Source organism: Nerophis lumbriciformis, linkage group LG22, assembly GCF_033978685.3.
Source record: "Nerophis lumbriciformis linkage group LG22, RoL_Nlum_v2.1, whole genome shotgun sequence".
NCBI lineage: Eukaryota > Metazoa > Chordata > Actinopteri > Syngnathiformes > Syngnathidae > Nerophis > Nerophis lumbriciformis.
In genome coordinates this window covers 28,621,213-28,647,433 of record NC_084569.2, presented here as the reverse complement: position 1 = coordinate 28,647,433, position 26,221 = coordinate 28,621,213, and the positions used below count along the sequence as shown (strand labels likewise).

The window sequence follows — 26,221 nt, the reverse complement described above, 5'->3', positions numbered from 1 at the left end:
AAACACAATTTTCAGTTACACACCTCAGAGTAATAGATTTTAGTACTTGACGCAGGTTACAGTTAGTATTTTAGCATGCTACTATGAGCATGTTAACTTTTTTAGCTATTTTTCAGGTATACACCTTAGTCATATTTTGGTGCTTGATGCATGCTAACGTTAGCATGCTAGCATTTGAAACACATTTTACAAGTACACACCTCGGAGTAATATATTTTGGCACTTGACGCATGTTAGTTAGAATTTTAGCACGCTAACATTAGCATGTTATAAATAAAGCTATTTTTAGCTAATTTAGCAAGTATATATATATATATATATATAAATATATATATATATATTGTTATGAAGGTGTCTATTAGTACATTATATATATATACTTGCAGTGTGTATATTGTACATATTACATATTGTTATGAAGGTGTCTGTTACTACATTATATACAGGTAAAAGCCAGTAAATTAGAATATTTTGAAAAACTTGATTTATTTCAGTAATTGCATTCAAAAGGTGTAACTTGTACATTATATTTATTCATTGCACACAGACTGATGCATTCAAATGTTTATTTCATTTAATTTTGATGATTTGAAGTGGCAACAAATGAAAATCCAAAATTCCGTTTGTCACAAAATTAGAATATTACTTAAGGCTAATACAAAAAAGGGATTTTTAGAAATGTTGGCCAACTGAAAAGTATGAAAATGAAAAATATGAGCATGTACAATACTCAATACTTGGTTGGAGCTCCTTTTGCCTGAATTACTGCGTTAATGCGGCGTGGCATGGAGTCGATGAGTTTCTGGCACTGCTCAGGTGTTATGAGAGCCCAGGTTGCTCTGATAGTGGCCTTCAACTCTTCTGCGTTTTTGGGTCTGGCATTCTGCATCTTCCTTTTCACAATACCCCACAGATTTTCTATGGGGCTAAGATCAGGGGAGTTGGCGGGCCAATTTAGAACAGAAATACCATGGTCCGTAAACCAGGCACGGGTAGATTTTGCGCTGTGTGCAGGCGCCAAGTCCTGTTGGAACTTGAAATCTCCATCTCCATAGAGCAGGTCAGCAGCAGGAAGCATGAAGTGCTCTAAAACTTGCTGGTAGACGGCTGCATTGACCCTGGATCTCAGGAAACAGAGTGGACCGACACCAGCAGATGACATGGCACCCCAAACCATCACCCAACCATGCAAATTTTGCATTTCCTTTGGAAATCGAGGTCCCAGAGTCTGGAGGAAGACAGGAGAGGCACAGGATCCACGTTGCCTGAAGTCTAGTGTAAAGTTTCCACCATCAGTGATGGTTTGGGGTGCCGTGTCATCTGCTGGTGTCGGTCCACTCTGTTTCCTGAGATCCAGGGTCAACGCAGCCGTCTACCAGCAAGTTTTAGAGCACTTCATGCTTCCTGCTGCTGACCTGCTCTATGGAGATGGAGATTTCAAGTTCCAACAGGACTTGGCGCCTGCACACAGCGCAAAATCTACCCGTGCCTGGTTTACGGACCATGGTATTTCTGTTCTAAATTGGCCCGCCAACTCCCCTGACCTTAGCCCCATAGAAAATCTGTGGGGTATTGTGAAAAGGAAGCTATCAGAGCAACCTGGGCTCTCATAACACCTGAGCAGTGCCAGAAACTCATCGACTCCATGCCACGCCGCATTAACGCAGTAATTCAGGCAAAAGGAGCTCCAAACAAGTATTGAGTATTGTACATGCTCATATTTTTCATTTTCATACTTTTCAGTTGGCCAACATTTCTAAAAATCCCTTTTTTGTATTAGCCTTAAGTAATATTCTAATTTTGTGACACACGGAATTTTGGATTTTCATTTGTTGCCACTTCAAATCATTAAAATTAAATGAAATATACATTTGAATGCATCAGTCTGTGTGCAATGAATAAATATAATGTACAAGTTACACCTTTTGAATGCAATTACTGAAATAAATCAAGTTTTTCAAAATATTCTAATTTACTGGCTTTTACCTGTATACTTGCACTGTGTATATCGTTAATATCACATATTGTTATGAAGGTGTCTGTTACTACATTATATATATACTTGCAGTGTGTATATTGCAGTGACGTGCTGTAAGGTTCATGGCTGGTGAGGAACTGACTTCATCACAGTCAGATTTACAAACATGTGAACCCTAAAGAGTATCTTATTCACCATTTGATTGGCAGCAGTTAACGGATTATGTTTAAAAGCTCATACCAGCATTCTTCCCTGCTTGGCACTCAGCATCAAGGGTTGGAATTGGGGGTTAAATCACCAAAAATAATTCCCGGGCGCGGCGCCGCTGCTGCCCACTGCTTCCCTCACCTCCCAGGGGGTGATCAAGGGGATGGGTCAAATGCCGAGGACACATTTCATTACACCTAGTGTGTGTGTGACAATCATTGGTACTTTAACTTAACTTTAACTTTACACATACAAACTGTAGCACACAAAAAAGCACATTTAATAAGAAAAACGTTATTATGGTCTTACCTTTACTTATAAATTAAGTCCATGCGCTGCTGTTGTGCTGGATTAATACACCCCCTGACGCGAGTGTTATATCAACTAAAGCCCTCACTTAAACTTTCCACGTGCAAGATTGAATCTATTTAAAAAAGTGTAACCGAGGGTTTATAAATGTCGCCTATACTGTATGAAACTACAAAATAAACACGGAGGCTCCAGTTTACACGAGGACCACTTTATTTACCATCTTTCAAAAACCTCCGCTCCACTCCAACGTGTCATCACTTCCGCTCTTAGCGCCTTCAAAATAAGAGCTCAAGGCATATACTGTATAACAGCGCATAACAGGAACTTAACATCACAAAGAGGAAAGCCCATAAAAATAGGTTACACAAGTTATTTAATAAGAAGCCAAAAAGTGCAAAAACAATAATGTTCGTGTTGGAGGAGTTGTGAATTAGGTACACCTGCAGTCTGCAGGTGTACCTAATGTTGTGGCCCTGCAGTCATTCACAACTCCTCCAACACGAACATTATTGTTTTTGCACTTTTTGGCTTCTTATGAAATAACTTTTTTAAATAGATTCAATCTTGCACGTGGAAAGTTTAAGTGTGGGCTTTAGTTGATATAACACTCCCGTCAGGGGTTGCATTCTACGGCGGGGGTGCAGGAGGCGGGATTACTGCGAGCCTCAGCCAGTGCGTCTTTTGCAGCCGTTTTATGATCGCTCAGCACAAGAAATACGTTACACACATACAGTTGTTGACAAAATACACGTACATTATATACCTCAGCTAACTAAACTATGGAAATGTATAATATAGTTCATATAGCAATACGGTCTCACTGCACAGCAGGCCATCAGTTAGCCGAGTCCGCAATCCATGGTGAGGCACAACGCAGTGACGTGCCTCAACTGGCTGCAGTTCACCGCACCGTCTCTTCTCAGTATTTGAACGGCAAATGTGAAAATTTAGCGATTTTAAATAAAAATAATCTAAAACTGGTGAAGTTAAATGGAAAATATTTTTTTAGTATAATCACTGGATACATATAACAATTTAATAATTTTTTCTTTTTACATTTTTTTTCTTTCCAAGATGGCAGGTGAGGCCCCATCTCACCTGCCTCTAGTGACTGCACGTCACTGGTATATTGTACATATTACATATTGTTATGAAGGTGTCTGTTACTACATTATGTATATACTTGCAGTGTGTATATTGTACATATTACATATTGTTATGAAAGTGTCTGTTACTACATTATATATATACTTGCAGTGTGTATATAAAACATTGACGGAGGGTTTTGAAGGCAGCTGAGATAGGTTCCAGCACCCCCGCGACCCCGACAGGGACAAGCGGTACAAAATGGATGGATGGATGAAACACTGACTCTCATTAGCCGCATATTTCAAGCATTTTTTTTATCATCTTTAAAATCCTGTGTGTGATCTTGTCTTTCATAATGATTGTGAACAATAGGCAAAATTCCTAAAAAAAAAAAGGTGCAGTTTCCCTTTAAGGTTTTTTTATTTCTACAGAGGGGCCCACTCAAATATTACCACTGAATTAGTAGTCTTACTCTTGCTTTTAATCATATTCAATAATTATATCTAATCTACTTAGTTTCACAGGATAAACCATGTCAAATTAGAAGAAAGCATGTGTTAATAAATACTAGCAAGGCTTAGGTCAGGCTGATTACAGAAATAATCATATATATACTGCAAAAGAAAAGATTCATAGAAACTGTTGAAAAATAAATGTGCATACAATTACAGCGCTAAACATAAATTCGAAATAAAGTTTCTTAAAAATCTGAAAATACAGACACTTTAGTCATAATTCTTGCGCTTAAGAAACTTCTCTATGACTTTTAGCTCCAGACTTGTTCTGTTTAGTTTGGTTGACATTACTGCCACAAGAGGTGGAGAAGTGTATTACAAGTCAGGACGGCTGCGGCCCATGCGGACCACAGCTGACATATTTTTGGCGGCCCTCGAGGAGGCGCTCACGGCCCAACGATGGGCCCTATGGTTAAGAAAACACTCCTCTGTACAACAGGAGCACTCTGTTCTTCATAGGGAATTTGCTGCAACATTGTTTGGTCTGTATCGATCCGTTGTGGTGAAGAAGGAGCTGAGCCGGAAGGCAAAGCTCTCGATTTACCGGTCGATCTACGTTCCCATCCTCACCTATGGTCATGAGCTTTGGGTCATGACCGAAAGGACAAGATCACGGGTACAAGCGGCCGAAATGAGTTTCCTCCGACGGGTGGCAGGCCTCTCCCTTAGAGATAGGGTGAGAAGCTCTGTCATCCGGGAGGAGCTCAAAGTAAAACCGCTGCTCCTCCACATCGAGAGGAGCCAGATGAGGTGGTTCAAGCATCTGGTAAGGATGCCACCCGAACGCCTCCCTAGGGAGGTGTTTAGGGCACGTCCGACCAGTAGGAGGCCACGGGGAAGACCCAGGACACGTTGGGAAGACTATCTCTCCCGGCTGGCCTGGGAACGCCTCGGGATACCCCGGGAGGAGCTGGACGAAGTGGCTCGGGAGAGGGAAGTCTGGGCTTCCCTGCTTAGGCTGCTGCCCCCACGACCCGACCTCGGATAAGCGGAAGAAGATGGATGGATGGTTTGGTCTCCCAAGTTCTGGACTCAACTCCGGGGACCGGTTCGGTCTCATTCCCGGGCCAGACTCGGCCGCTGGTCCGCCAGAATAAAACCAAATCACGACCAAGTAGAAAACAGATTGACTTTTATTCCAAAAACATTAACAGGCATCAAAAAAGACTTTTAAAAAGAATAACAACAACAAAAACATGCAGTGTGTACACAACCTCTAGGAGGCGGTACAATGGCTTTGGTGAACAAAGATATAATTATCTTTATATATTTATATATGTATAAAATATACATTTAAAAAAGCTACACTACATTAGTTAGGCTTACCTTCATGTACCTTAAATATGACAATATTAAATGCTGGTGCTTATTCAAAAACCAAAAAAAAAGGTTTACTGCATTGCAAATGTACACTTCCAGGTTTTAAAAGCTTTATATTAAATATTTGATATGTCTCTGACCTGAACGTAGACCCTTTTCACACTCAGTGAGAAGCACAAAAGGGTTTAGGATGGTTTGGTTTTGAGGTTCTTCTCTGGCCGCCATCCTTAACCTCGTTATGGCTGCCAGCACAGAGGCAGCGCTCTACTGAGCCGGAGGGTTCTTGTTCTTCTTGTTCAGGACTTTGCGGAGGCTCTCGGGCATGAGGTATGGCCGCTCCGGACTGCCGTCGTTCCTCTCCAGATCCTCCACTGGAACGAGACGAATACGTCAGTGCACGTCATGATGCTCACGCACATTGTCTGAATGTTCAAGGACTGGAGTCGGAACAAACCATTGTGCAAAACCACAACAATGGATTTGACTCATCAATAATTCTGCTTTATTGGACTAAGTACATTAGGAAGTTCTTAAAATGGTTCTAACTGTTAATGTTCAGTAAATACTGGAGCACATTTTAAGGCAATTCAATGTTCATAATTGGTACTAATCAAATTTGTCTTTTTAGACATATATACACACATGCGTATATATACACATTTCTATACATAACGTTATATATACATTATATATACATACATACATACATACATATACACATATATACAAACCCCGTTTCCATATGAGTTGGGAAATTGTGTTAGATGTAAATATAAACAGAATACATCCATCCATCCATCCATTTTCTACCGCTTATTTCCTTTGGGGTCGCGGGGGGCGCTGGAGCCTATCTCAGCTACAATCGGGCGCAAGGCGGGGTACACCCTGGACAAGTCGCCACCTCATCGCAGGGCCAACACAGATAGACAGACAACATTCACACTCACATTCACATACTAGGGCCAATTTAGTGTTGCCAATCAACTTATCCCCAGGTGCATGTCTTTGGAGGTGGGAGGAAGCCGGAGTACCCGGAGGGAACCCACGCAGAATACAATGATTTGCAAATCATTTTCAACCCATAGTCAGTTGAATATGCTACAAAGACAACATATTTGATGTTCAAACTGACAAACTTTTTTTTTTTTGCAAATCATTAACTTTAGAATTTGATGCCAGCAACACGTGACAAAGAAGTTGGGAAAGGTGGCAATAAATACTGATAAAGTTGAGGAATGGTCATCAAACACTTATTTGGAACATCCCCCAGGTGAACAGGCAAATTGGGAACAGGTGGGTGCCATGATTGGGTATAAAAGTAGATTCCATGAAATGCTCAGTCATTCACAAACAAGGATGTGGCGAGGGTCACCACTTTGTCAACAAATGCGTGAGCAAATTGTTGAACAGTTTAAGAAAAAACGTTCTCAACCAGCTGTTGCAAGGAATTTAGGGATTTCACCATCTACGTTACGTAATATCATCAAAGGGTTCAGAGAATCTGGAGAAATCACTGCACGTAAGCAGTTAAGCCCGTGACCTTCGATCCCTCAGGCTGTACTGCATCAACAAGCGACATCAGTGTGTAAAGGATATCACCACATGGGCTCAGGAACACTTCAGAAACCCACTGTCAGTAACTACAGTTGGTCGCTACATCTGTAAGTGCAAGTTAAAACTCTCCTATGCAAGGCGAAAACCGTTTATCAACACCACCCAGAAACGCCGTCGGCTTTGCTGGGCCTGAGCTCATCTAAGATGGACTGATACAAAGTGGAAAAGTGTTCTGTGGTCTGACGAGTCCACATTTCAAATTGTTTTTGGAAACTGTGGACGTCGTGTCCTCCGGACCAAAGAGGAAAAGAACCATCCGGATTGTTATAGGCGCAAAGTTGAAAAGCCAGCATCTGTGATGGTATGGGGGTGTATTAGTGCCCAAGACATGGGTAACTTACATATCTGTGAAGGCGCCATTAATGCTGAAAGGTACATACAGGTTTTGGAGCAACATATGTTCCCATCCAAGCAACGTTACCATGGACGCCCCTGCTTATTTCAGCAAGACAATGCCAAGCCACGTGTTACATCAACGTGGCTTCATAGTAAAAGAGTGCGGGTACTAGACTGGCCTGCCTGTAGTCCAGACCTGTCTCCCATTGAAAATGTGTGGCGCATTATGAAGCCTAAAATACCACAACGGAGACCCACGGACTGTTGAACAACTTAAGCTGTACATCAAGCAAGAATGGGAAAGAATTCCACCTGAGATGCTTAAAAAATGTGTCTCCTCAGTTCCCAAATGTTTACTGAGTGTTGTTAAAAGGAAAGGCCATGTAACACAGTGGTGAACATGCCCTTTCCCAACTACTTTGGCACGTGTTACAGCCATGAAATTCTAAGTTAATTATTATTTGCAAAAAAAAAATTAAGTTTATGATAAATATCTTGTCTTTGTCGTGCATTCAATTGAATATGGGTTGAAAAGGATTTGCAAATCATTGTATTCCGTTTATATTTACATCTAACACAATTTCCCAACTCATATGGAAACGGGGTTTGTACACACACACACACACACACACACACACACACACACACACACACACACACACACACACACACACACACACACACACACACACACACACACACACACACACACACACACACACACACACACACACACACACACACACACACACACACACACACACACACAGTATGATAATTATTAGGGGTTTACAGAAGAAGAAAAAGACATGAACAACTAAATTAAAGGTTGTGCTATTTGCAAATAAAATACACACAACCACAACCTCCTCCTGAACTACCGGCCAGTGTAACAGCTCCCCTTTATCTCTAAAATCCTCGAAACAATTGTTGCACAGCAGCTAAATGAACACTTTCCGTCTAACTTGTATAACAACATAACATACAGCATAGGCTGCCGCTATTTTTTTTTTTTACATCTTTATTTATATATATATTTTTTTATCGATTAAGAATTGTTACAAGTAGGTATAGCAATTCTTTTGTAAACCCCTAACATTTATACCAGTGTGGGTGGACGGTCCCTTTTCCTCTCCTGCTTGCTTCTTTGTCTTGTCTTAGCCTCTTTTTGCACTGCTCTCTCAAACCTAAACAACGGAATTGATCAACTGACCTCTCAACGGAATTGACAAGATCTCGGGTTTGGGGGAACCTGCCTGTCTGGACGGAGCGGTTGTTGCTGGACACACGACGGACTCTTGGGAGAAGAGGAGTGCCGCGTGCCCGGCGACCCTTTCAGTCGATCTGCCTATTTGGAATTATGACAACTGGACATCTGCTGATTGGAGTCAGCCTTGCTCTGCTTTGTTGACAAATTGGAAGAGGCTGGCAGCCGTTCAAAAGCACCCTAAAGCTGCCACAAATGATTGGAGGATGCGGGCAGAACTGTGGACACTTTGTGACTTTGGATAACATCGAATCGTCTGCCCTGCAGGATGAATGTGAGGAGCAGAAATAGACAAAGTAAACAGTCCATACCTACTCCAATTGGACGGAGCCTGGCGATGAAAACTCTTCCACGCCATCAAACGGTCATTACTTCACTTCAGATGATCGGCTGTCTTTAACTTACATGAAGGTTTAAGTTGATGTTTGATCATGGCTACATGTTGATGATCAAATCCAATGGCGCCATGTGGGCAGAGCTTTGGAGACTCTCTAAACACGAAACTTGAATAACTCAGCTGTGCAAGGTCAGACATTGGTCTTTTTTTCCCAACTAACTCTGTTGGTCTAACACACTGGTTCTTAACCTGGGTTCGATCGAACCCTAGGGGTACGGTGAGTCGGCCTCAGGGGTTCGACGGAGCCTCCGCCGCGGAGGTTAAGACACACCTGAATCATCGTGTAAAAAAAATGTATTTTTACTCCGGGTACTTTTGTACTCTTACTTTTGTTTTTTGTTTTTGTTTTGAGTGACAGCAGGGGTAGGGGATGAAGAGGGTTTGAATATGTTGTTAATATGAATGTGAAATCAATAAAAAGAACTATGAAAGTAAGAAAAAAAACTTCTCTATCGCCGTATTATGCATACCCCCCAAAAATTTTCCCTCTAATTTTCCATACGCTTGAGCAAACGCAAAAACTCCTTAAGTATTCAGTGGAGCACATGTGAGCGACGTCAGACGTGCACATGCACTGTGGCCACACCAGCAGCACACCTGTCCCAAACCTGACTAAATAAGTTAAATGTTTTATTATAATAATCAAATGACAACAGTCATTTCCATGAGATTATTTTCTACTATATAATATTTGGCCCACTTACAATGACAATAACAAAAATATTGTTTTCATGAGCTGTGTACTAGGTGGGGGGGTCCTGCTTTGGAATAATTTGTACCCCTTTCAGATATCGCATTTAGGTCCCACTAAAACATTCACTTGTTACACAATGAAATAGGTTCCACTAAAACATTCACTTGTTGCACAATGAGATGTAAACATGGGATCATTCCTGTAACTTTGTAAAAAAATATATTTTAGTATTTCTTTAATATAAAAACATAATTTCATGATTAATATTTAAAAATTAAGATTAAATTAAGAAAAATACATTTTATTTTTCACTAAAGAAGGGTTCGGTGAATGCGCATATGAAACTGGTGGGGTTCGGTACCTCCAACAAGGTTAAGAACCACTGGTTATTAAAGATAAAAGCATATTTTAATTTACTTTCCCTAAATATCAAAGTATTCACATTCTCTTCATGTCATATTATGCTCCTTCCAGCGCTGTTGTTTTTAGTTTTAGTTTGTTTCCAATCAGAAGTCAGCTAGCTTATGTTGCCATGCTGTACCAAATATGCCCTTAACCTTCAGAATCAACAACGTCTGCACTGTAAGTGAGCGGGCACATACGGTTGATAGATAATTGTCATAGCCAATCAGATCACCAGTTGTGGCCTTCTAGCTGGCCTCACCTTGAACCTGTGATTGGATACTCCCCAATTCGAGCCGCGGCGGTGCTATGCAGATCAGCAGAGCCACACCCGTTAACGGATACATTTGAGAACACAAAGTTGATTAGACAGTTGCGATAGCCAATCAGATAAGTTGTTGACAGTAGCCTATCTAGGTAGCCTGATGTTAACGAGACTGTGATTAGAAACTCATTTGTCATTCCAAAGTGAGTATCCAATTACAAGTGTAATTTAGCAGGAAGTATTGCGCCGTAGCCATACCGGGCTAGCAGAGAAATCACAGATACTCACGCTTTTAACCCACAAAGAATGAGAACAAAATGTTGATTAGGTGCACTGCAAAAACTGAAATCTAAGTAAGATTAAATATCTCAAATAAGGGTGATATTTGCTTATTTTCTGTCTGATAAGATAATTCTTCTCACTAAGCAGATTTTATGTTGAGTGTTTTACTTGTTTTAAGGGTTTTGGTCCTAAATGATCTCAGTAAGATATTACAGCTTGTTGCTGAGATTTGATGACTTATATTGAGTAAAACATGCTTGAAACTAGAATATCAACTGATGCAAAGCTGTGTCATTAACACTCACAAGTATAAAACTACTTTTTTAAAGTAATAATTTCTTACTTCAAGCATGAAAAAAAAAAATCATGATGCCGAGCTCATATCATTGTCAAGATAATGGCACTAGCATTTGCTTAATTTAAGAATAATTTAAGAGCAAAAAGGTCTTTTTTTTTCTACCAAGAAAAGTGCACTTCTTATTGGTGAGAATATACTTATTTTAAGGTATTTTTGGGTTCATTGAGGTTAGCTCATTTTACTTGTTTTGGAAAGTCTTGACAAGCCGAATTTTCTTGTTCTATTGGCAGATAATTTTGCTTAGTTCAAATAAAATACCCCAAATTTTTGTATTTCTTTTTCTTGTTTTTGAACACTGACTTTTTGCAGTGTGGCAGACATATATTTGCAAGGCCATTTCTAAGGATATTTAAAGAAAAACTACATCTTGTGAGACGACGTCGGCCAACCCTGGAAGCAAGCTCAGCTTTCCCGGCGATGGAATGCGGAAATGCCCGCCACTTCCACTCGAAACAAGCGACTACGAGCGGTACCACTGACTTATATGACGTCGAATGGGTGCTACAAATTGTGAGTTCAAATATTGTATTTCTTTGTTTTTTCACGTTTACTATTTTTTGCCATTTTAATTTTGACAGTACCACATTAGATGTTTTAATTGCCGATGCGGGTTTATTGATTATTAAATGCGCCAGAAAATAGCCTGTTTTGTACATTGTTGATGTGGTTCAATGTCCAGTAGTGCGTTAATGTGTTTCTATATAGTATTTCTCCAGCAATGGTCATGTGGTGACATCAATGATGGTATTTTGAGGTAATCATTGAAGTCGGACATCACTAAAGGCCTAGGTGGGAAACGCACGGCCTGCCACTATCGTTTTTAATGTACTATGCGGCGTGGCTCGGTTGGTAGAGCGGCCGTGCCAGCAATTTGAGGGTTACTGGTTCGATTCCCAGCTTCTGCCATCCTGGTCACGTCCGTTGTGTCCTTGAGCAAGACACTTCACCCTTGCTCCTGATGGGTCGTGGTTAGGGCCGTGCATGGCATCAGCGTGTGTGAATGAGTGAATGTGGAAATAGTGTCAAAGCCCTTTAAGTAGCTTAAAAGTAGAAAAATGCTAAACAAGTACAGTATAACCCATTTACAATTTGTATGATTTTAAAATGTCAACCATTTCTTTTACAGGTGTACAATACACAGGCAGTTTTTAGGAAATACTCAAAAGCCAAACAGGACATAACGTCCTTTAGGTTTTAAATTTAAAATGTCTCAAACATCAGCCCTAAAGAAAATTACTAAACAAGCACGGTAATGTTTTTTTTGAAATATTTTCAAATGTAACGAGTTAACACGTGATGAATCACTAACAAAATAATGACATTACCGTATTTTTCGGATTATAAATCGCTCCGGAGTATGAGTCGCACCGGCCGAAAATGCATAATAAAGAAGGAAAAAAACATATACCGTATTTTTCGGACTATAAGTCGCGTTTTTTTTCATAGTTTGGCCGGGAGTGCGACTTATACTCAGGAGCGACTTATGTGTGAAACTATTAACACATTATCGTAAAATATCAAATAATATTATCTAGCTCATTCATGTAAGAGACTAGACGTATAAGATTTCATGGGATTTAGCGATTAGGAGTGACAGATTGTTTGGTAAACGTATAGCATGTTCTATATGTTATAGTTATTTGAATGACTCTTACCATAATATGTTACGTTAACATACCAGGCACGTTCTCAGTTGGTTATGCCTCATATAACGTACACTTATTCAGCCTGTTGTTCACTATTCTTTATTTATTTTAAATTGCCTTTCAAATGTCTATTCTTGGTGTTGGCTTTTATCAAATACATTTCCCCAAAAAATGCGACTTATACTCCAGTGCGACTTATATATGTTTTTTTCCTTCTTTATTGTGCATTTTCGGCCGGTGCGACTTATACTCCGTAGCGACTTATAGTCCGAAAAATATGGTATACGGAAACATTTTAATTTTAATTTTTTATTCTAAAATTTTGTGCGTCCGGCCTTTGGTGCGGCTAATATATGAAAAATAAATAAATAAATAATTCTAAAATGTTGTGGTTGCTGCTTATACACTGGTGTAGTTTATAGTCCGGTGCGGCTACAATATGGAAAAAAAAAAAAATTCTTCAAAAATTTTTGGCGTCCGGTGTGGCTAATATACTGGTGGGGAAAATAAATGAAACATTTTTTTTTTCCCTCTAAGAAGTTGGTGGGTGTGGCTTATACACCAGTGCAGCTTAGTCAGAAAAATACGGTATATTTAGTACCGTATTTTTCGGACTATAAGTCGCGGTTTTTTTTCATAGTTTGGCCGGGGCTGCGCCTTATACTCAGGAACGACTTATGTGTGAAATTATTAACACATTACCGTAAAATATCAAATAATATTATTTAGCTCATTCACGTAAGAGACTAGACGTATAAGATTTCATGGGATTTAGCAATTAGGAGTGACAGATTGTTTGGTAAACGTATAGCATGTTCTATATGTTATAGTTATTTGAATGACTCTTACCATAATATGTTACGTTAACATACCAGGCACGTTCTCAGTTGGTTATTTATGAGTCATATAACGTACACTTATTCAGCCTGTTGTTCACTATTCTTTATTTATTTTAAATTGCCTTTCAAATGTCTATTCTTGGTGTTGGGTTTTATCAAATGCATTTCCCCAAAAAATGCGACTTATACTCCAGTGCGACTTATATATGTTTTTTTCCTTCTTTATTGTGCATTTTGGCCGGTGCGACTTATACTCCGCAGCGACTTATAGTCCGAAAAATACTATATATGAAACTTTTTTTTTTAATTTATTTTTTTCTTCTAAAATTTTGTGCGTCCGGCCTCTGGTGCGGCTTGCAGTTCGGTGCGGCTAATGTATGAAAAATAAATAAATAACTAATTCTAAAATGTTGTGGTTGCTGCTTATACACTGGTGTAGTTTATAGTCCGGTGCGGCTACAATATGAAAAAAAAAAATGTTTCTTCAAAAATTTTTGCCGTCCGGTGTGGGTAATATAGAGGGCAAATAAATGAAAACATTTTTTTCTTCCCTCTAAAAAGTTGGTGGGTGTGACTTATACACACACCCACGGTACGGTATATTTAGTACCGTATTTTTCAGACTATAAGTGGCGTTTTTTTTCATAGTTTGGCGGGGGTGCGACTTATACTCAGGAGCGACTTGTGTGTGAAACTATTAACACATTATCGTAAAATATCAAATAATATTATCTAGCTCATTCACGTAAGAGACTAGACGTATAAGATGTCATGGAATTTAGCGATTAGGAGTGACAGATTGTTTGGTAAACGTATAGCATGTTCTATATGTTATAGTTATTTGAATGACTCTTACCATAATATGTTACGTTAACATACCAGGCCCGTTCTCAGTTGGTTATTTATGCCTCATATAACGTACTTATTCAGCCTGTTGTTCACTATTCTTTATTTATTTTAAATTGCCTTTCAAATGTCTATTCTTGGTGTTGGCTTTTATCAAATACATTTCCCCAAAAAATGCGACTTATACTCCAGTGCGACTTATGTTTTTTTCCTTCTTTATTATGCATTTTCGGCCGGTGCGACTTATACTCCGCAGCGACTTATAGTCCGAAAAATACTATATATGAAACTTTTTTTTTTAATTTATTTTTTTCTTCTAAAATTTTGTGCGTCCGGCCTCTGGTGCGGCTTGCAGTTCGGTGCGGCTAATGTATGAAAAATAAATAAATAACTAATTCTAAAATGTTGTGGTTGCTGCTTATACACTGGTGTAGTTTATAGTCCGGTGCGGCTACAATATGAAAAAAAAAAATGTTTCTTCAAAAATTTTTGCCGTCCGGTGTGGGTAATATAGAGGGCAAATAAATGAAAACATTTTTTTCTTCCCTCTAAAAAGTTGGTGGGTGTGACTTATACACACACCCACGGTACGGTATATTTAGTACCGTATTTTTCAGACTATAAGTGGCGTTTTTTTTCATAGTTTGGCGGGGGTGCGACTTATACTCAGGAGCGACTTGTGTGTGAAACTATTAACACATTATCGTAAAATATCAAATAATATTATCTAGCTCATTCACGTAAGAGACTAGACGTATAAGATGTCATGGAATTTAGCGATTAGGAGTGACAGATTGTTTGGTAAACGTATAGCATGTTCTATATGTTATAGTTATTTGAATGACTCTTACCATAATATGTTACGTTAACATACCAGGCCCGTTCTCAGTTGGTTATTTATGCCTCATATAACGTACTTATTCAGCCTGTTGTTCACTATTCTTTATTTATTTTAAATTGCCTTTCAAATGTCTATTCTTGGTGTTGGCTTTTATCAAATACATTTCCCCAAAAAATGCGACTTATACTCCAGTGCGACTTATGTTTTTTTCCTTCTTTATTATGCATTTTCGGCCGGTGCGACTTATACTCCGGAGCGACTTATAGTCCGAAAAATACGGTATACGAAAACATTTTAATTTTTATTTTTTATTCTAAAATTTTGTGCGTCCGGCCTTTGGTGCGGCTAATATATGAAAAATAAATAAATAAATAATTCTAAAATGTTGTGGTTGCTGCTTATACACTGGTGTAGTTTATAGTCCGGTGCGGCTACAATATGGAAAAAAAAAAAAATTCTTCAAAAAATGTTTGCCGTCCGGTGTGGCTAATATACTGGTGGGGCAAATAAATGAAACTTTTTTTCCCCCCTCTAAGAAGTTGGTGGGTGTGGCTTATACACCAGTGCAGCTTAGTCAGAAAAATACGGTATATTTAGTACCGTATTTTTCGGACTATAAGTCGCAGTTTTTTTTCATAGTTTGGCCGGGGCTGCGCCTTATACTCAGGAACGACTTATGTGTGAAATTATTAACACATTACCGTAAAATATCAAATAATATTATTTAGCTCATTCACGTAAGAGACTAGACGTATAAGATTTCATGGGATTTAGCGATTAGGAGTGACAGATTGTTTGGTAAACGTATAGCATGTTCTATATGTTATAGTTATTTGAATGACTCTTACCATAATATGTTACGTTAACATACCAGGCACGTTCTCAGTTGGTTATTTATGCCTCATATAACGTACACTTATTCAGCCTGTTGTTCACTATTCTTTATTTATTTTAAAATTGCCTTTCAAATGTCTATTCTTGGTGTTGGCTTTTATCAAATACATTTCCCCAAAAAATGAGACATACTCCAGTGCGACTTATATATGTTTTTTTCCTTCTTTATTATGCATTTTCGGCCGGTGCGACTTATACTCCGGGGCGACTTATAGTCCGAAAAATACGGTATGTGAAAAAAAAAATTAAATTTATTTTTGTCTTCTAAAATTTTGTGCGTCCGGCCTCTGGTGCGGCTTGCAGTTCGGTGCAGCTAATATATGAAAAATAAATAAATTCTAAAATGTTGTGGTTGCTGCTTATACACTGGTGTAGTTTATAGTCCGGTGCGGCTACAATATGGAAAAAAAAAAAAAATTCTTCAAAAATGTTTGGCGTCCGGTGTGGCTAATATACTGGTGGGGCAAATAAATGAAACATTTTTTTTTCCCTCTAAGAAGTTGGTGGGTGTGGCTTATACACCAGTGCAGCTTAGTCAGAAAAATACGGTATATTTAGTACCGTATTTTTCGGACTATAAGTCGCGGTTTTTTTTCATAGTTTGGCCGGGGCTGCGCCTTATTAACGTACACTTATTCAGCCTGTTGTTCACTATTCTTTATTTATTTTAAATTGCCTTTCAAATGTCTATTCTTGGTGTTGGGTTTTATCAAATACATTTCCCCAAAAAATGCGACTTATACTCCAGTGCAACTTATGTTTTTTCCTTCTTTATTTTGCATTTTCGGCCGGTGCGACTTATACTCCGGAGTGACTTATACTCCGAAAAATACGGAGTATTTTGCGCACTATAAGGCGCACCTAAAAACCTCAAATTTCCTCAAAAGCTGACAGTGCGCCTTATAGTCCAGTGCACCTTATATATGGACCAATATTGAGCCACAACAGGTCTCGCAACTACGCCAACTTAATTTTCCTCCTTGCTTCTTCTTCTACGGTGGAAAATGAAGTTGGCAGCTGCTTACCGTAGCTGCGAGACCTAAACTTTATGTAAAGACCCAAAAATGGCTCCTATTAAGAGACACGCTTACGACGCAGAGTTTAAACTCAAGGTGATCAGTCACGCAGTAGAACACGGAAATAGAGCAGCAGCGAGAGAATTTAACATGAACGAATCAATGGTGCGGAAGTGGAGGAAGCAACATGATGACCTGCGCCAAGTAAAGAAGACTAAACAGAGTTTCCGAGGGAACAAAGCGAGATAGCTACAGTTGGAGGACAAACTGGAACAGTGGGTTGTTGAACAGAGAGCAGCAAGTAGAAGTGTCAGTACAATCACTATTTGTTTTGTTGACATTCCCTTTAGCGCAGCTCCATCTAATGGATGCATAACGTAACCCCAGCCTCTACTGTAGCGTCTATTCTATGCGCCTTATAATGCGGTGCGCCTTATATATGAACACAGTTTTAAAATAGGCCATTCGTTGAAGGTGCACCGTATAATCCGGTGCGCCTTATAGTGCGGAAAATACAGTACATACATCCTAAATGTTTAACGTCCTTCAAAAAATTTTACTTTTTTTGCGGGGGCTTTGAAGATAATACGATCAAATGTCCCCAGAGGGTTAAGAATGTCATTTATTGGAAGTTTCATTTTAAAAGTAAAAAACACAAAGGCTAATTATGTACATTTTGTTCCACTACTGCTACAAAAACAGTCATCTTACAACCGAGGTACGTATTAAACCGTGATTAGGACGCACCAATAATGCCGACCATCATCATCATCATCATGGCATGAGGCACATCTGTGACTTTAAATGGCTCCTGGCCAGTAGTGGGGAAATAAATGAACACAGAACATCTTTTCCGACACGATACAATCAAACGGGAGACGACGCATTTGAGGGGACTTTAGCGTCTTATCTCCAGTGGAAGACCTTCATGGAATAGATCACAGTAGAATAAACTTGAATAGAAGAGAGATCTGCACCATCACACTCCGTGAGACCCCAAAAAGAGACTCTTCTCTATTTTGGAGAATAACCTGATCGTCTTTTTTCAAGAGAACGTCTTTTTTCAAGAGAACGTCTCTTGGCGGCGGGACTGTGGACATTTAGGATCACGTCCTCCTCCCTAACGCCTTGCTGCGACTGACTCGTGTCGTCTTCGTCCTGCACGGAAGCTCTTCGACTCCCACTCTTCAGCAGAAGCCGGCGGAGAGACGGACACATGTAATAAGGCTTCGAGGCTGAACCGTCGTTGCGCTCCAGGTCTTCACCTTGAATGTGTGTGTGTGTGTGTGTCAATGGGTGGATGGCATTTAGTATTGGTGACACAAGTGTTAGGATGGAAATGAAAGCAGAGGTAAGTGCGTGGTGGTGAGTGAGGAAAAGGGAGGGAAGAGACAAGAAGACGAGAGTCAGCAGGCAGCCAAGCAAGCAAAAAGTTCACACAGGTGAGAAGGTTAACCCAGGGGTGTCCAATAAACACACAATTAGGCGTAATTAACGAGAAAAAGTTGCAATATTGACTGTAGTACAGTGGTTCTTAACCCTAGGGGTTCGGTGAGTCGGCCTCAGGGGTTCGGTGGAGCCTCCGCCGCGAAGGTCGAGACACACCCGACTCATCGTGTGAATAAAAACTTCTCCCTATCGCCGTATTATTAGTGTAGTATAGTAGTATATAATAGTATTTGACTCTTGAACGCATCATAATTAAATTATGCCCTCAACTCCCCCAAAATGGATTAACTCGATGGAATAAAAAAGACAATATAACATACATTCATAAACGTGGAGGCATGTGAAAAAATGCAATATATATATCTGTACAGTAACCTATTTATTTATTTATATATGCACCTTATTGCTTTTTTTAGTGTATGTAACGAAATTGTGTTCTTATCTGTACTGTAAAGTTCAGATTTGAATGACAATAAAAAGGAAGTCTAAGTCAGTGGTTCTTAACCTGGGTTCGGTGAGTCGGCGGAGCCTCTGCTGCGGAGGGTCAAGACACGCCCGACTCATCCTTTAAATAAAAACTTCTCCCTGTCGGCGTATTGTGGATACCCCCAAACAATGTTCCTTCTAATTTTCCATGTGAGCAAACGCAAAAACTCCTTGAGCATTCGGTGGAGCACATGTGAGCGACGTCAGACGTGCACATGCACTGTGGTCACACCTGTCCCAAACTTGACTAAATAACAAGTTCAATGTTTTATTATTGTAATCAAAGGACAGCAGTCATTTCCATGAGATTATTTTCTAATATAAGTGTTTTGGCCCACTTATCATGAGCTGTGTACTAGTATTATATATCTGGGTGGGGTTCCTACTTTGGAAGTACCTTTCAGATATCGCATTTAGTTCCCACCAAAACATTCACATGTTGCACAATGAGATGTAAACATGGGATCATATGTACATTTCTGTAACTTTCCGTTTGTAAAATATATCTTTATTAGTATTTCTTTAATATAATAACATCATTTTATGATTACGGTTCGGGTTCGGTGAATGCGCATATGAAACTGGTGGGGTTCGGTACCTCCAACAAAGTTAAGAACCACTGGTCTAAGTCTAAGTCTATTATGGATACGGCAACAGCAGAAGTCAGACTGATTTGCAGGTGTGTAATTTGTTGTGAGTTCATGCACTGTGTTGGTTTTGTTCTTTGACAAGGTGATATTGGTTCATTTTGTGCACCGGTAAAAAAAACATAACTTTGTCTTGAATTTGAAAAAAAAAATATATATATATATTTTTCACTGAAGAAGGGTTCGGTGAATGCGCATATGAAACTGGTGGGGTTCGGTACCTCCAACAAGGTCAAGAACCACTGCTGTAGTAACACAAAGCTGCCATACGGGCAGTTTTTGTAAAAGGCTATAATTGCTCAAAAAATAATAATGAATCAAAATCAATGACCTCTTCATAGCTCCGATGACCTCATATTAAAAATTCCACTTTGGGGGGGAAATACTGCATAATTTGTTTATTAAAACAAATTGACAAAAAAAACATAAATAAACCAACTAATCTTTATTTTATTCATGTTCAATAATTACCGTATGTCTAACCTATTGCAGTTTAACAGGATAAACCTCGTCAAATGATATGAAAGCCTGTGTTAATCACACTAAATTGTATCAAGGTTTAGGTCAAAATACATGTGCATACAATTACGCAGTGCTAAAATAAATTGAATAAACTTTCAATAAAAGTTACGTGCAAATTAAAATTCAGCTACACCACTTTAGTCATAATTTTTGCACATACACTTCCAACGACTTTAGCGCCAGACTTCATCTGTTTGATTTGATGTCATTACTGCCACAAGTGGTGGAAAAGTGCATATTAACCATACCACAACAATGGTGGTATGGTTAAGAAACACTGCTCTAGATCAAGCTCAGATCTATAACACTCTTTATGAGTGGGACCCTTATGGAGCACTAAGAATTTGAATGGGACTTTTTTAAACTGGCATTGCTAAAAAAAATAATAATCAAAATGATGTTATGAATTATGACCTATTTAGGGCTGCAATTACTTCACAACACATATTCCAATTAGGAATTTTTGGAGAAAATATATTGCATATATTATGTTTTTGCCATAAAACAGTTCTGACAGAAACGCTTAAAATATTAAAGAAAAAAAACCCGTGATACAGACTTGAAGTTGATCTTGAGATATAGGCGCTGAATAAAAAAAAAAATTAATATTTTTTAACATTTTTATGACAGACCGTTTTGGGTCCCTGGGACCAACGTTGAGGGGAGCCCAAAAAGGTAAGAAAATGTATATGTGGTTTTGAAAATGAAACCTATCAAAACGGCCCCCGCATGCTTTTGATTTTTCAGTGTGCGGCCCTCAGTGGAAAAAGTTTGGACACCCCTGAGTTAATCTTTAAAATGGTAGTTTCATTATCATGCTGTTTAGACTTAGCAGCCGCCCAACACCATAAGCAAAGTTGTTACTGAAAGACCTGCCAACCTTGAAGAAATGTTATGAACAAAGGGCAATTAAAGATAGAAGGGAATTGTTATTGCAGCTGGAACTAATCATTCCAACTCTTTTATTAGGCATTCCTACAACCCTGAAGAAATGTTATGAACAAAGTGCAATTAAAGATACTCATTTATTAGGCATTCCTACAACATTGAAGAAATGCTATGAACAGAGGGCAATTAAAGATAGAAGGGAAGTGTTATTGCAGCTGGGACTAATCATTCCAACTCATTAGGCATTCCTACAACATTGAAGAAATGCTATGAACAAAGGGCAATTAAAGATCGAAGGGAAGTGTTATTGCAGCTGGAACTAATCATTTCAACTCATTTATTAAGCATTCCTACAACTTTGAATGAATGCTATGAACAAAGGGCAATTAAAGATAGAAGGGAAGTGTTATTGCAGCTGGAACTAATTCTGACTCATTAGGCATTCCTGCAACACTAAAGAAATGCTATGAACAAAGGGCAATTACTGATAGAAGGGTAGTGTTATTGCAGCTGGAACTAATCATTCCAACTCATTTATTAGGCATTCCTACAACCTTGAAGAAATGTTATGAACAAAGGGCAATTAAAGATGAAAGGGAAATGTTATTGCAGCTGGAACTAATCATTCCAACTCATTAGGCATTCCTGCAACATTGAAGAAATGCTATGACCAAAGGGTAATTAAACATCAAAGGGAAGTGTTATTGCAGCTGGAACTAATCATTCCAACTCATTTATTAGGCATCCCTGCAACATTGAAGAAATGCTATGGACAAAGGGCAATTAAAGATAGAAGGGAAGTGTTATTGCAGCTGGAACTAATCATTCCAACTCATGTATTAGGCATCCCTACAACATTGAAGAAATGCTATGAACAAAGGGCAATTAAAGACAGAAGGGAAGTGTTATTGCAGCTGGAACTAATCATTCCAACTCATTTATTAGGCATCCCTACAACATTGAAGAAATGCTATGAACAAAGGGCAATTACAGATAGAAGGGAAGTGTTATTTCAGCTGGAACTAATCATTCCAATTTATGTATTAGGCTTTCCTACAACCTTGAATAAATGTTATGAACAATGGGCAATTAAAGATAGAAGGAAAGTGTTATTGCAGCTGGAACTAATGATTCCAACTCATTTATTTGGCATTCCTAAAGGGGATTTATTAGGCATTCTAAAAGGGGAGGGGGCTGTTGTGTATGTTCTACAACTGCCCAATCCCAGCCTTTAACCAGTTGGGAGGTGCGTGTTACGTATCCTAGTTTCAGAGACTGAACTTGAAGCCGGCAAAATGCATACCTGGAGAGCAGCGGAGCGTATAAAACGGGTCAAAAGGCATCGAGTAGGAGAAATGCACGCATGTTGGCAGGTCTGCGCTAAAAACTGTGCAAGACATGGATGTTGAAAGGTGAGGAGGGGGAGTTGTACTTACAGAAGCAGAGGAAGAGCGTGTCCACACACATGGCGTACACACTGAAGAATCCATGGGCAATGAGGTAGGAGCCCACCACCACGGTCTAGAGAGGACCACACAAGCACGTGACATACCATAATGAGCAAGTTGTTTTCCAAACCAGTGGTACACAGGCTCCATCTAGTGATGGGCCAAAGAATTAATTATTTAAATTTCCAAACACAGTGTTACTGTTCAAACTGTGTGTAACGCTACGTTGGCCCAAATGATTAAAATACAGTGGAACCTCCATTGTACGAACCCCGCTATGTGCGCACTTTTCGGTTTGAAAAAACTCCAGCAGGTGTCCCTTTTCTTTATTTTGTCCAGTTTGCTATCTTAGTAAGAGTCCACAAAACTCAACGGATTGCTGCGGAGCACTTTTTCTGCAGGCCAGCTACTTTTCAATTGACCAAGTGGAGGGGATCTACCTCATTCATGTATGTAATTTATATTAATTTATTTATGAAAGATGTTTTTGTTAGCAAGTTAAATGTGTTTAATGATAATACAAGCATGTTTAACACATATAGATTCCTTTCTTTCATGAAGACAAGAATATAAGTTGGTGTATTACCTAATTCTGATGATTTGCATTGATTGGAATCAGACAGTAGTGATGATAAAGTCCACATTTTCAAATGGAGGAGAAGAAAAGTCTTACTTTCTGTCCAATACCACATGAAAGTGGTTCCTTTTTGCCATCTTATTTGTCCAGCTTCCATACTCCTTTTTATACACTTTACAAGAAATACATTGGCGGCAAACTCCGCAGCTTTCGAGCTTGTGCGCGCTAGCTTTCTGAGACTCTTATTTTGTTAGCACAGGCAGGATGAAGCAGGGCTTTATTGTGAAGACAGTTACTGTGCAGTCGGTCTTTAGAGCAGGGGTCCCCAAACTTTTTGACTCGGGTTAAAAAATATATATGTATAATATATATATTACTCACACACTAATTGACTGGGGACAGGCGGACGGATGGGGATGGGGCTGGGTGGGTGTAAGGAACAGTGTAATTTGGCCTGTCGCCATCACATCTCCATCTCATCGCTGCTACCACAACCTGGGGGGGCAATAGACTACAGACTGCGGTGAAGTCACAACAATTTTTGGTTGTGTTTTCCGCTCCGTATGCTGGATGGCAATATATGATATATATCTCGATATTATTACCGTAAAGTAAAAACAAAACACAAAATAGTCCTAGTTACCTGAGATACTAAGTATGTCATTATTTTGTCTTAGTAAGTCAATATTTACTAAGTCAAAAAAAATTACATGTCAACTACATGCTTCCCAAATGCTGTAATACTGTAAATTAAGCATGATGAGTTGAGCATATGTCAGCATGTGGCATGTGGGGCTACATGCTGACATATGCTCAACTCATCATGCTTAATTTATTACAGCATTTGGGAAGCCTGTAGTTGATTTTTATTATGTATATGTTATATTTTTATCAACATGTTATAGCAGGGACCCTGCCATTCAAAACAAAGCGCTGTGGGAAACCCTGAGATTTGCCTGAGCGGTTATGAGACACAGAGAGTAACAAGCGGTAGAAAATGGATTAGAAAGGACAGATTTTTAAAAATAATAATAAAAAATTATTTATTTATTTATTTTTTAACTTGGGACTTCCCGCGAGCTGGATTTTTGACGCTGACGAGCTGTATCCGGTCCGCAGGCCGTAGTTTGAAGACACCTGCTTTAGAGAGTCTGTTGAAAGAAAAAGTGTTTATCGCCTTCCTGTCGGTCATTTTTTCTTAATAATGATCTGGCAGCAGCCAGCGTCATCTCACAAGATCCTCAGGTGCCGTGAATGTCAATCAAATGATGAAAGTGACGTCTTAGTGAAGATAGATGAGCGTTTATTTTTAGGTCTATTTTTTTAATGCCTGGCTGGCGATGGACTGACACACACTCCACCATCGACCGGTAGCTCGCGATCGACGTAATGGACACCCCCTGCTGTGGAGTTTGAAAAAACAAATTATTTGTGAGGAGTTCATTAATGGCACTCACAAGCATGACCACAGCACAGAAGGTTTTAATTGTGATGAGGCCCGTCTTTTGCCAGAGCAGGCGTATATCGCTTTCCTGTTCCTTCTCGTCAGCTTCTCTCCTAATGGGGCTGGATTTAACTTCTTTTTTTTTAATGTTTATAATTGTAGCAATACGGTTGTTGAAGTTAAGGATTTTGTATGAGAGGGCACTATTGTGACTTCTGTGTGTGTTGGCAGAGCAGCAGCTTGTTGTTTTTGCCTTTTTTTTTTTTTTTATACATAGAAAGTTTCTCCATCACCCCTTACGTTATGTTTGCTACACAGTACTGTATTACGCCTACTATTATCTTAAAATTGTACAAACCTTAACTAAAATATGGACTTTTGTCGAGGCTGGAACTCATTCTTTTTCACTTTGTTTCATATGGAGAACGGTGCTTCACTATACAAACTTTTCCATTTACGAACCATGTTCAATAACCAATTGAGTTCGTAAATCGAGGTTCCACTGTGTACTTGTTAAATAAACCCTCTGCTCTTTTTTTTAATTAATATAAGGCATACTACGCTACTGTATTTTAATGTTGGTCATTATGGTGGTACTTGGAGAGCCAAGTGTTTTCTGAAGTGGTACTTTTCAAGTTTGAGAACCTCTGGAGTCACACATCGGTTTTCCAAAAACATTTTCGCCAACATTATGCCCTGGTTTTTGTATATGGTTATGTTACAAGTCAACACTGCCGTTACAGACTTATAGTAACCTGTTTGCATCATTCCATGGAATCAAGTGCATGAGAAACGAACCCTACACAATGGTGACCTATTTTGTAATGATAACGACTGCAAAATAAGTCATCGTGGGGCCAAAGAAAGTCGTGAGTGCCAGCACTTTGACGAAGGTGAAAACACTGCGTGTAGTATAGGTAATATTTCAATGTGCAATATATTTGAACATTTTTAACTTGATTAATTACACTTCGATGTGCAATGTATTACAACTTTTTAAATGATATTTAATGTGGTATAGATTAACATTTTTAACCTAATTATATTTTCATGTAAAATATATTTCCAAATTTCTAACTTAGATATATTTAAATGTACTATATGTTTAAAAAACTAACTCATATTTAAGTGCAATATTTAAAAACTTTAAACTTAATTATATCCATCTTAAATATACATTTCAAAACGTGTAATTTATTTAATCATACTTTACAGTGCGAATATTTCAAAAAGTTTTACTTTATTAATCTCTAAGTGCAATATGTTTACATTAGTTAACTTATTTATTTATATTTCTATGTACAATATATTTATATATATATATATATATATATATATATATATATATATATATATGTGTATTATTCATATTTATGTGCAATGTATTTTAAAATGTTTTAACCTATTTAATCAAATTTCATTGTACATTATACTTAAACATTTTAATTATGTGCAATATAGCTAGAAAATTACCTTATCTAATTATGTTTCTATTTACACCAGATTTTAAGGGTTTAACTTATCATATTTCTATGTGCAATATATTTCCACATTTTTAACTCAGTTTTGTGTATCTGTGTCATTAAAAAAACAATTGTATTTCTATGTGCAATATAATTTCAAATGTTTACCTTTTAAAATT

General features: G+C 38.6%; 1 protein-coding gene across 5 annotated transcripts in view; it reads right to left on the bottom strand.

Annotated features, from left to right (window-relative positions):
* Positions 1-5,216: 5,216 nt before the first annotated feature.
* LOC133615217 (choline transporter-like protein 2) overlaps positions 5,217-26,221 on the bottom strand; it is a 96,028-nt gene continuing 75,023 nt past the window's right edge. For 4 of the 5 annotated variants that reach the window (XM_061973623.1, XM_061973624.2, XM_061973622.1 and 1 more), the window contains exons 21-22: positions 22,547-22,631; positions 17,715-18,383 (exon numbers count right to left, since the gene is read on the bottom strand). In XM_061973623.1, coding sequence (XP_061829607.1) covers positions 18,133-18,383; positions 22,547-22,631 — 336 coding nt within the window. In that variant the 3' untranslated portion in view covers positions 17,715-18,132. Of the gene's footprint in view, positions 5,793-17,714; positions 18,384-22,546; positions 22,632-26,221 lie in introns of those variants that run through there. The other variant, XM_061973625.1, reaches the window with a different exon arrangement.